The following is a 13,000-nucleotide window of genomic DNA, read 5'->3' as shown; positions in this document are numbered from 1 at the left end:
CTGCGTGGAGCTATATACCCTCTGCGTGGAGCTATATACCCTCAGTGTGGAGCTATATACCCTCAGTGTGGCGCTATATACCCTCTGCATGGTATAACCTACCTATATAGTGCTAGACACTCTCCAGCCCAGTGGCCACTTACCTCATGTTTGTGGCTTTGCTTTCCTGATAAGTAAAGAGAAACTTCTCATCTTTCCCCTCATTAGCCGCAGATTCCGGACCATAATTTGGCGGCAGCCGGAGGGTCATGTGATGTGTACGTGGCCATTGACCCCCCGGCTGGCGCCATATCATGATGTGCCCCCCCTCCCCAGTCACACCCTGCATGGAGCCCCTGAGGCAGCCACTTACTTGTCCGGGCTGTAGGGATGGGGGTGGGGGCTCTGCTGGTCCCAGCGCTGGCACTCTCTGCCCGACTCCGTGCGATCCAGGGATCCCCGATAATCCTCTCCATTGCAATTCAGGCAGAAATCTGCAGGAGACAGAAGATACACGGGGAAGTCAGTGCATGCAACGCTGCAGCTACCGGGAAGAGGAGGACGTCCTGCAACCAGCCGCAGACATCAGAGCATGCAACGCTGCAGCTACCGGGAGGAGGAGGACGTCCTGCAACCAGCCGCAGACATCAGAACATGCAACGCTGCAGCTACCGGGAAGAGGAGGACGTCCTGCAACCAGCCGCAGACATCAGAGCATGCAACGCTGCAGCTACCGGGAGGAGGAGGACGTCCTGCAACCAGCCGCAGACATCAGAACATGCAACGCTGCAGCTACCGGGAAGAGGAGGACGTCCTGCAACCAGCCGCAGACATCAGAGCATGCAACGCTGCAGCTACCGGGAGGAGGAGGACGTCCTGCAACCAGCCGCAGACATCAGAACATGCAACGCTGCAGCTACCGGGAAGAGGAGGACGTCCTGCAACCAGCCGCAGACATCAGAGCATGCAACGCTGCAGCTACCGGGAAGAGGAGGAGGGGGGGGGGGCCTCCGGTATATGGCTTCCTATGCATTGATGTGATCACTAGAGGTGACTCACCCTCCTCGCACTTCTTGATGCCGCACACTTGGTGGCGCACACTCTTATCGGTGGTGTAGCACCAGGGGCCGCTGGGGTCACGGTCCGGGTTACGGCAATAATTCTCATCCAACCCATTCTGAGCAGTTGGGAAATATCTGCATGGAAGAAAGTCACATGACATCGCTGTAAGATGATGACATCACAACTTAGATGACATCACAAGGGCCACCATGGGGGAGGGAGGGGTGGACTTACTTGTGGTCATGGGGGAACTTCAGCCTCCACTGCTGACACGTCTTCCCTCTGTTGGTCTTGGACACGGTCCCGCGATAAGACGACCCGTCACCCACGATACAGTCACGGACATAATCTGGGGAGAGCCAAGAGAAGAGGCGATGATCTGCAGGAAAAGGGGGGCGGGGCTGCAGAGGGGGTAGCACTGTGATTTTGCTAGACGCCAATAATGGGCGGGGCTTACCTTTCTTTTGGTAAACGTCATAATTGATATTTTTCTGTAGAATAACCTGACCAGAATTCTGTGTCCACGGGAGAAGCCGACAGCTCAGAGACCTCAGGTTATAATCAAAGGACCTAAACACATCAACATCCAGCATTATCCTCCAGAGCTGCACTCACTATTCTGCTGCTGGTGCAGTCACTGTGTACATACATGACATTACTTATCCTGTACTGATCCTGAGTTACATCCTGTATTATACTCCAGAGCTGCACTCACTATTCTGCTGCTGGTGCAGTCACTGTGTACATACATGACATTACTTATCCTGTACTGATCCTGAGTTACATCCTGTATTATACCCCAGAGCTGCACTCACTATTCTGCTGCTGGTGCAGTCCTGTATTATACCCCAGAGCTGCACTCACTATTCTGCTGCTGGTGCAGTCACTGTGTACATACAGGACATTACTTATCCTGTACTGATCCTGAGTTACATCCTGTATTATACCCCAGAGCTGCACTCACTATTCTGCTGCTGGTGCAGTCACTGTGTACATACATGACATTACTTATCCTGTACTGATCCTGAGTTACATCCTGTATTATACCCCAGAGCTGCACTCACTATTCTGCTGCTGGTGCAGTCACTGTACATACATGACATTACTTATCCTGTACTGATCCTGAGTTACATCCTGTATTATACTCCAGAGCTGCACTCACTATTCTGCTGCTGGTGCAGTCACTGTGTACATACATGACATTACTTATCCTGTACTGATCCTGAGTTACATCCTGTATTATACCCCAGAGCTGCACTCACTATTCTGCTGCTGGTGCAGTCACTGTGTACATACATGACATTACTTATCCTGTACTGATCCTGAGTTACATCCTGTATTATACTCCAGAGCTGCACTCACTATTCTGCTGCTGGTGCAGTCACTGTGTACATACATGACATTACTTATCCTGTACTGATCCTGAGTTACATCCTGTATTATACTCCAGAGCTGCACTCACTATTCTGCTGCTGGTGCAGTCACTGTGTACATACATGACATTACTTATCCTGTACTGATCCTGAGTTACATCCTGTATTATACCCCAGAGCTGCACTCACTATTCTGCTGCTGGTGCAGTCACTGTGTACATACATGACATTACTTATCCTGTACTGATCCTGAGTTACATCCTGTATTATACCCCAGAGCTGCACTCACTATTCTGCTGCTGGTGCAGTCACTGTGTACATACATGACATTACTTATCCTGTACTGATCCTGAGTTACATCCTGTATGATACCCCAGAGCTGCACTCACTATTCTGCTGCTGGTGCAGTCACTGTGTACATACATGACATTACTTATCCTGTACTGATCCTGAGTTACATCCTGTAGATCTTTTATTTTATATAAAAATAAAAAACATAACAATACAAACCAAACATAATATATAATATATACAAAATATATACAATATCTTACCTGCTGGTCCAGCCACATTCACTCCTAGCAAAAACAATAATTTAAAATACACCAAAATGTAAAAACACCAAATACTACAACCCCCACCCAACAGATTGTCACACCCTCAACCAAACCAATAAACAATAAGACAAGCCAGACCCACAAATAAACATAAATGAATATAAATATACATAAACCCACCCCACACCCTCTAATAACAAACCACCCCACACCCATTTTTTTTTATTTTTTTAATAAATATATAATAACAAACACATAATACATAATACACACAACACTAAACTAAATCCCTCGCCCGCACCCTCCCCTTCCCCCCAGACACTGGTCTAACGTCCAAAGTTTGCGTTAAGTAGTCCAGACCAGTGTCCAAGGTCAGTTCATAAGTCCCACCACCATCACCCCCCTCCCAACCTAACACTATGTCCCAAACCCCACTATATACAATATATACAATATATACAGTATTTACAACATAACAAAGAAAACAGAATACAAATAAAGTCTAAACAACATAAATACAAACCACATAAAGCCCAGGTTCGGCGCCTGCAAGCTCAACATCACTACATGCTCAGAACACAAAACAAAAATCTACTGTGTCAGCTTCAGCCCAACACCAGGAGAGGAGATGACAGACTAAGGGACACTAAAGGAGAACCCCCTCCAAAGGAGAGAGGCCCTCCCCGTGCCCAGCCTCTCATACTCCAGAGAGTGCACCTTCACCAGGAGGGAGAGGACAGACTAAGGGGCACTAAAGGAGAACCCCCTCCAAAGGAGAGAGGCCCTTCCCGTGCCCAGCCTCTCATACTCCAGAGAGCGCACCTTCACCAGGGGGGGGGGGGGACAGACTAAGGGACACTAAGGAGAGAGGCCCTCCCCGTGCCCAGCCTCTCATACTCCAGAGAGCGCACCTTCATCAGGAGAGGGGGAGAGGACAGACTAAGGGGCACTAAGGAGAGAGGCCCTTCCCGTGCCCAGCCTCTCATACTCCAGAGAGCGCACCTTCACCAGGGGGGGGGGGGACAGACTAAGGGACACTAAGGAGAGAGGCCCTCCCCGTGCCCAGCCTCTCATACTCCAGAGAGCGCACCTTCATCAGGAGAGGGGGAGAGGACAGACTAAGGGACACTAAGGAGAGAGGTCCTCCCCGTGCCCAGCCTCTCATACTCCAGAGAGCGCACCTTCATCAGGAGAGGGGGAGAGGACAGACTAAGGGACACTAAGGAGAGAGGCCCTCCCCGTGCCCAGCCTCTCATACTCCAGAGAGCGCACCTTCACCAGGAGGGAGAGGACAGACTAAGGGGCACTAAGGAGAGAGGTCCTCCCCGTGCCCAGCCTCTCATACTCCAGAGAGCGCACCTTCACCAGGAGGGAGAGGACAGACTAAGGGACACTAAGGAGAGAGCCCCTCCCCGTGCCCAGCCTCTCATACTCCAGAGAGCGCACCTTCACCAGGAGGGAGAGGACAGACTAAGGGACACTAAGGAGAGAGGCCCTCCCCGTGCCCAGCCTCTCGTACTCCAGAGAGCACACCTTCACCAGGAGGGAGAGGACAGACTAAGGGACACTAAGGAGAGAGGTCCTCCCCGTGCCCAGCCTCTCATACTCCAGAGAGCGCACCTTCACCAGGTCACCCAGAATGTTCCTAACCACCTCATCCACCGGGAGGATTTTACGCTGCGTCGATACTAAACACCGTGCGTTCCACGTGTGGTACCTGACCACTAGGCTAACTAGGAATAACGTGCAGCGGTCCCGGCCACCCAGGCCTCTGAATGCTCCATAGGCCCACTCCGCATAGGAGAGACCGGCCAACCCGGGCCAATGGATGGAAGCGCCCACCCGGTGGTACACCTCTGTGTTAAAGGGACAATGAAGCAGGAAGTGGTCCATGCTCTCCAGCAGACCACCGCACTCCTCCCGGGGACAACCCCTTTCCTCAGAGCTCCTACACTTCAGATTGTCCCTCACACACAGCTTTCCATGGAAGCAGCGCCAAGTCACGTCCCAAAACTTCAAGGGGATCCTGATAGAATTCAATAAACTCAAACCCACCTTCAGATCCCGACTTGGGCAATCCCTGAGGGCCAGAGGCTTCTGGAAATGGGTCAACAGAACCCTCTTGTCAAGGAGTTTCCTCGACATGGTCCTGATCTCCCACATTCCCAGACCCCACCGGCGAATCACCTTCAGAACCGGGGTAGCGTAAGCCGGAAGATGCCCATGTGGTGTACGGAGATCCTTCACTTGCCCTCCTGTCTCCCATTCCTGGAAGAAAGGCCGAAACCATCCCCTGCAGGAGTATACCCACGGAGGAGCCCTCTCTTTCCAGAGGTTTGCTACATTGATCTTAAGAAAGGTATTCACTAGGAACACCACAGGGTTGACCATACACAACCCTCCTTGTCTCCTCGTGCGGTAAGTAACCTCCCTCTTGATTAGGTTCAGCCTATTCCCCCATAACATCTGGAAGAACAGACTGTAGACCCGAGTCCAGAGGGGTTCCGGCAACATGCACACACTGCCCAGATAAATCAGTAACGGGAGCAGGTAAGTTTTGATCAGATTAACCCTTTCTCTGAGGGTCAAAGACCAACCCTTCCACTGGTCCACCTTCTGGGCGGCGATCTTAAGCCTGCCGTCCCAGTTTTGCATGGGGTAATCCCCCTGGCCAAATTCGATGCCGAGAACTTTGGCAGAGTCCTGGGGCCCTGGAAGAGTGTCCGGGAGATCAAAGCCTGGACCTCCCTCTCCCAGCCAGAGACTCTCACACTTATCCCGGTTGATCTTGGACCCAGAAGCCTCTGAGTAGCGGTCAACCTCTGACATCACCCATTGCGCCTCCCCTCCCGAGGACACGAAAACGGTGACATCATCAGCATACGCTACCACCCTCAGAGTGGCTTCCGGTGCTGCCCGATCCATCCCGACTCCCACCAACGGCCCACGATCAACCCTCCTAAGGAATGGGTCGATCGCGAACACGTACAGTAGTGGGCTCAGAGGACAACCCTGGCGAACACCAGACCCGACCTCAAAAGAGCGGCCAATCCAACCGTTCACAAGCGGGAAACTCTCTGCCCCTGCGTACAAAACTTTCAGCCAATTGACAAACTCCCCCGGCAGGCCATACCTCAGAAGGACAGACCAGAGGTACTCGTGGTCAACCCGATCAAACGCTTTTGCCTGATCCAAGGACAGCAAGTACCCCTTCCAGTTACCAGCCCTGCCCTGCTCCACTGCCTCCCGGACACAAAGCACAGCACTAAATGTACTGCGGCCTGGAACAGAGCAGTGCTGGGTCCCCGAAAGGAGCCGGGGCGCAAACTGCACCAGCCGATTAAACAGCACCTTTGCCAAAACCTTTCTGTCCGCATTGAGAAGCGCTATGGGACGCCAGTTCTCAATACGAGATCGGTCCTTACCCTTTGACAGGATGATCAGGGCAGACCTCCTCATTGACTTCGGCAGAGTGCCCGAGGAAAGACACTCATTGAATACCTCAGTCAAGAGGGGAACCAAGGCGTCCTTAAAGGTCTTATAAAACTCGGATGTTAAGCCATCCGGACCTGGCGATTTCTTGAGGGCGAGCCCTTCAATCGCCAGGCTGACTTCCTCTTCCCTGATCATCTCTGTCAAAACATCAAGAGAGGGGTCTACTCCTGGCTCAGGGACAGTTTCAGCCAGGAAAGCCGACATCACATCCCGATCTAGATCCTTCCTGCCCAAGAGGTGCGAGTAGAAGGATCTGATGACCTCCAGAATCCCTGATCTGGACCTTTTCAGGGATCCCGTACTGTCAACCAGTCCCGTGACAACTTTACCATTCACTGACATCTTGCAGTTTCTGTAAGGGTCGGGCGAGCGGTATTTCCCGTGTCTATCGTACTGACACCTCTTCAGCAAGGATTTCACTCTGGAGATGTCCTCACGACTACCTCCAGTCGAGACGAGATGCTCGAGTTTCCTCCTCAGGCCCTGATACAGGCGGTACCTGTCCAGGCTCCTGAGGCTCGAGAGCTGGCGGAAGAATCTCGCCACCCTTTTCTTGAGCATCTCCCACCACTCTGACTTACTGCTACAAAGGCCCAACAAAGGTACCTGGCTCTGAAGAAAGTCCTCAAAGGATTGTCTTATCTCCGCTTCTTCCAGGAGAGACGAATTGAGCTTCCAGTAGCCTCTTCCCATCCGGGGGGTCTCTGTAACATTCAGAGAAAACAAAATTAGACAGTGATCGGAGAACTCCACCTCAACAACAGAAACTGGTGAAGAAATGGCTTCCTCCTTTAAATAAAACCTGTCTATTCTAGACCTACAGCTACCCCTATAATAGGTGAACCCCGTGTGGCCTGGGGTGTGCCGGATGTGGACATCCACCAGGCGAGCCTCACTAGCTATGCTATTAAGAGCGACGCTATCATAAGTCAGCGTGTCTCTGGAACCTCCCCTATCCTGGGACCTCGTGACAGCATTGAAGTCCCCTCCAAAGACCACCTGCCGACTTGTAAAAAGGTAGGGCTTGATCCTCATAAAGAGACACTTCCTGTCCCACTTGGACTGGGGACCATAGATGTTAATTAGGCGAAGTTCTTGTCCCTTCATGAGGACATCCAGGATCAGGCACCTCCCCATTTCTAACTCAATAACTCGTCGGCATTCTACCGGTGCGGTAAAAAGGACCGCCACTCCGCTATACGGCTCGGCCGCAAGAGACCAATAGGAAGGCCCGTGTCTCCATTCCCTCTTAGCTTTAAACACGGCCGCCAAATCTGGCAGCCTGGTCTCCTGCAAAAATAAAATGTCGGCTTCAACACGGCCAAGAAAATCAAAGGCTGCAAATCTAGCCGCATCAGACTTAATGCTGGCGACATTAATGGACGCCAGTGTCAACGGAGTGGGTGCCGCCATCATGAGTGATTGAGTTAGACGGCTTTCTTTTTACCCATCTTACCACCACCCTCGGGAAATGAACACCCCCTTTTTAGACATATTGTGGTGTCCATCTCCCGCACCTCTGATGCTTCAGGGGCAGATCCAGGACCTGCCCCCTCATCCTCGTCTCCAGACTCTGGGCCAGTCTCCCCTCCTGAGGACCCCGACTCCCCAGGGGGAGACTCGGCACCCCCCCGCAGGCTCCGCCACCTCTGGCCCTTCACCCTCAGCCCCTCCATCGGCAGGAGAGGCTCCATCCAGGGCCAGGAATCGATTTGAAAGTTCGACCAGCGGGGGGTCGGTTGCACCTTCCTTGGGTATCTTAGTCAGGGTGGGAGAAGATCTTACACCTCCCTTCTTTTTACCCCTTTTCTTCTTTTTGGCGCCACGCTTATGCTTTTCCTCTAGCCACGCCCTATTATCCTCGTCCATACTCTCATAATGGGAGGAGTCTGAGGACGTGGCACCTTCCTCTCTCTCGATCCTCCTGACCTCCTCATCCAGTACATCATCCCCTGGGGCCTCAGCGACAGGTGTGGTCTCCAGGATAGCGCCAGAGGTCGTCCCAGCAGCCCGAGACTCCCCCCGCTCTCTCTCCTGTTGACGCTTCTCTAGACGCCTTAGCTGGGCAGGCGTCTTTTTCCTGTCTTTCTTCCCTGGCCCCTCCATTCCTCCACCTCTGCTAGTCCCCTCCCCAGCAGATTCAGCCTCATGGCTTTCATCCGCTGAGGCTGAGCCTGCATTAGCGAAGGAAAGAGGACAACGACTGTACGGGTGACCGAGATCACCACACAGGTTACACCTAATCTGCCCTGTACAGGATGCAGCGAGATGGCCGACACCCCCACACAACGCACACTTCTGCACGGTGCAGTTTGCGCTGAAATGTGTGGGGTCACCGCACCTGTGACACAGCTTAGGCTGCCCCCGGTAGAAGATCAGGATCCGATCCCTCCCCAGGAAGGCTGATGAAGGGATGTGGGCGACTGAGTTACCTGAACGCCTCAACTTCACCATGAAGGTCCAGGCCCCTGACCAGATACCATACTCATCACGATTTTTCTCTGGTACTCCCAGTACCTCTCCATAACGATTCATCCAGGTCATGATGTCAAAGCAAGATAGTGATTCGTTACGGGTAAGAACAGTCACTTTCTTGAGTTCGCTCTGGCGGGACACTGCTTGCACAGCAAAGTCCCGCCACCCGGGCTCGTTGTATCTCAGCTCATAGTTGGACCAGAAGAGCTCAAGCCCCTCCGGCCGAACAAAGCTGACATCAAACTCAGATGTACCATAGGGATGGATCAAAGCAAAGATGTCAGCCGCCTTGAAGTCCATCTTCAGCAGCAGCTCAACTACCCGTGCCCGAGGGGGACACACATCACTGCCACGCCACCGAAGACGGACCACATTCCTACGGTTAGCACCCGGCCCGGTTGTCGGGAGCGACCATGATGTCTCCCTGCCTTTTTGCTCTCGGAAGGCAGACAGGCCGTGCCTCTCTATCCAAAACGACAAATCAACCTCCTGCCCCGCTACATTGATCGTCCTTTCTCCCTTCTGTAAGGCCTGCAGGAGGCGCCGTTGCAAAAAGCCGTCCCCAGAGCCCAGAGACGAGGATGATGGAACCCCACTTCCCCCAGCAGCGACACTGGCATAGCTCTTAACGGGGGGCGCCACTGGGGGAGCAACCAGACCAACCCCTGCACCCACCACATTAACTCTACCCACCTGCATGTTACACTCAGCCGCGCCACCCACACCACCAGTCACTCCATCACCCACCCCCAAAGCTGGCAAAGATTCTCCACTACTCACACCATTCACATTATCCACCACAACATTACTGACACCACTCACACTGGCTGGACCAGCAACAACATCAGGGGACATGACCACCTCCGCATCTTCAGGCACAAAGGACGGGGGTCCCCCCACAGCGCATCGCCCAGAGGGGACCCCAACTTGTGTCACACTTGTGCCCTCCGCATCATCGGTAGCAGATGTTATTTTACTTCTCCTGGGGCTTGGTAACATTCGCCGCTGTTCTTTAGCCGGTGTGAGGCGCCGCTGATCTTCAATTTCCACAGAATTCAAATTATCCCCAACACCAACGCAGAATAACACTTTTTGTCTGGGAGGTCCGGAGCCCTCAGCCTCAGCGACCCCTCCACACTGCCGCCGCCCCTCAACTAAGTGATCAGCGGCAACAGCATGAAGAGGCGCCGAGGCACCGGAAGCTGCCACCAGTGCTGGGCTATCCCCCCCTCCCACCAGGGGACGCACCACAGCACTGGATTTTGATGTTATCGCCACTGCCGAGCCGCCCTGACTGTCCGGCCTTGCGGCCGATGTCTCCCCTGCTCCCCCACTGTTACCACAAACAGAGACGGAGCCCATCGCCACATCAGATGTCACACCTGTAATCTCCCTGCACCTTTGCACCGGGTCCACAGCAGAACTCGGGGGGGTTTGGGTAGCAGGGCTTGCACAGTGAGCTGACCCTGCGCTTTGCCCGGGGGGGTTTACAGGGAGGGGGGTAAAGATGAATCTCACCTCTTCTTGCTGCTTTGGCCTGGTCTTCTTACTCTTCCTCCGGCTGCTCCCCCCAGCGGCTTCCTCTGGGAGTTCGTCACCAAAAGAAAAGTTCTCCATGCGCACTGGGGACTCGAGCAGCCGGATCTCTGCCATGAGCGCCCCTCCCTGGCTGCCGGTGTCACTGTCCTCCCCCGAGCGAGGTGTTACTGCTGGCTGTCCTGCAGGGGGCCCACTACACGAGGCCTGCTGATCTTCCTGCAGGCCGCCAGGTGGGAACTGCTGCTCGTTATCATCATCATCATCCTCCTCCTCCTCCACCTGGCTCACAGGCTGCAACCCCTTCAGCCTTTGCTCTCTGTTATCAGCCATCTGAGCAAATCGGTCATCATTAATCAGTTTTTCCTGAAACGGCCCACTGTTCTCACAAATAAAGGTCTTTCTTTTTGTCAGCTTGTCAATCTCAGCTTTTAGGTGATTAATTTCTCCTTTAACCTCCATTTTGCGCTTTTTAGGCGCTGTGTTCGCCCTGGCGCGGGCACATCGCAGCTCCTCCCGGAGCCTCCTGATGGTCTTAGTCGCCTCTTCGTACTCACAGAGGTGGCTCTGGACCCGGGAGGCATAGGTGGACAAAGACTCCCGGGGCCCCTGCACCGCCCAGCCTCCCCCCGCATGGTCAGCCTTACCTCTGTGAGCACTCCGCTTCATGGCTCCAGCCCCGGAAGGACCGCTCTCACCCGCACCATCATGGACATCCAGCTTCTGGGTTTGCCTCTTTACACTGGACCCAGGGGGAGCAGGAGCAGTATTACTACGACTCCTGGTGGAACGTCTCACCCCTGAGTCCTCCATAGCGCTGGCCGGTAGCTGGCTACCCCTGCCCCCCGCCGGCCTGGCCCGGGAAGCAGGAGCCTGGGGCTTGCCGCTCTGGCTCATGCCTGGAAACCCACCCCCTCCCTGGGAGAGGAGAGAGCAGGCCCCAGGTGGAGGAGGATTATTCCTGGAGCTCAGAGCAGCAGCAGCACACAGCCTCTCACAGCAACAGACAGTTAACGAGCAACACCAGAGATGCACTCACTATCTGCTGCTGGGGCAGTCACTGTGTACATACATGACATTACTTATCCTGTACTGATCCTGAGTTACATCCTGTATTATACTCCAGAGCTGCACTCACTATTCTGCTGCTGGTGCAGTCACTGTGTACATACATGACATTACTTCTCCTGTACTGATCCTGAGTTACATCCTGTATTATACTCCAGAGCTGCACTCACTATTCTGCTGCTGGTGCAGTCACTGTGTACATACATGACATTACTTATCCTGTACTGATCCTGAGTTACATCCTGTATTATACCCCAGAGCTGCACTCACTATTCTGCTGCTGGTGCAGTCGCTGTGTACATACATGACATTACTTATCCTGTACTGATCCTGAGTTACATCCTGTATCATACCCCAGAGCTGCACTCACTATCCTGCTGCTGGTGCAGTCACTGTGTACATACATGACATTACTTATCCTGTACTGATCCTGAGTTACATCCTGTATTATACCCCAGAGCTGCACTCACTATCTGCTGCTGGGGCAGTCACTGTGTACATACATGACATTACTTATCCTGTACTGATCCTGAGTTACATCCTGTATTATACCCCAGAGCTGCACTCACTATTCTGCTGCTGGTGCAGTCACTGTGTACATACATGACATTACTTATCCTGTACTGATCCTGAGTTACATCCTGTATTATACCCCAGAGCTGCACTCACTATTCTGCTGCTGGTGCAGTCACTGTGTACATACATGACATGACTTATCCTGTACTGATCCTGAGTTACATCCTGTGTTATACCCCAGAGCTGCACTCACTATTCTGCTGCTGGTGCAGTCACTGTGTACATACATGACATTACTTATCCTGTACTGATCCTGAGTTACATCCTGTATTATACCCCAGAGCTGCACTCACTATTCTGCTGCTGGTGCAGTCACTGTGTACATACATGACATTACTTATCCTGTACTGATCCTGAGTTACATCCTGTATTATACTCCAGAGCTGCACTCACTATTCTGCTGCTGGTGCAGTCACTGTGTACATACATGACATTACTTATCCTGTACTGATCCTGAGTTACATCCTGTATTATACTCCAGAGCTGCACTCACTATTCTGCTGCTGGTGCAGTCACTGTGTACATACATGACATTACTTATCCTGTACTGATCCTGAGTTACATCCTGTATTATACTCCAGAGCTGCACTCACTATTCTGCTGCTGGTGCAGTCACTGTGTACATACATGACATTACTTATCCTGTACTGATCCTGAGTTACATCCTGTATTATACTCCAGAGCTGCACTCACTATTCTGCTGCTGGTGCAGTCACTGTGTACATACATGACATTACTTATCCTGTACTGATCCTGAGTTACATCCTGTATTATACCCCAGAGCTGCACTCACTATTCTGCTGCTGGTGCAGTCACTGTGTACATACATGACATTACTTATCCTGTACTGATCCTGAGTTACATCCTGTATTATACCCC

At 52.7% G+C, this 13,000-nt stretch overlaps 1 protein-coding gene across 1 annotated transcript in view; it reads right to left on the bottom strand.

The window, feature by feature from the left end:
- The window catches only part of LOC140111677 (hepatocyte growth factor-like protein), a gene marked incomplete at its 3' end in the record, with an annotated part of 44,278 nt that overhangs the window by 21,274 nt on the left and 10,004 nt on the right, over window positions 1-13,000 (bottom strand). The window contains exons 4-7 of the mRNA XM_072132402.1: window positions 1,499-1,611; window positions 1,276-1,390; window positions 1,039-1,175; window positions 353-473 (exon numbers count right to left, since the gene is read on the bottom strand). Of these exons, the coding sequence (XP_071988503.1) occupies window positions 353-473; window positions 1,039-1,175; window positions 1,276-1,390; window positions 1,499-1,611 (486 nt within the window). The remainder of the gene's footprint in view (window positions 1-352; window positions 474-1,038; window positions 1,176-1,275; window positions 1,391-1,498; window positions 1,612-13,000) is intronic.

This window comes from Engystomops pustulosus, unplaced genomic scaffold, assembly GCF_040894005.1.
Source record: "Engystomops pustulosus unplaced genomic scaffold, aEngPut4.maternal MAT_SCAFFOLD_539, whole genome shotgun sequence".
Taxonomy (NCBI): domain Eukaryota; kingdom Metazoa; phylum Chordata; class Amphibia; order Anura; family Leptodactylidae; genus Engystomops; species Engystomops pustulosus.
Note: the sequence above shows the minus strand (reverse complement) of the source record. Positions and strands in the feature narration are given on the sequence as shown.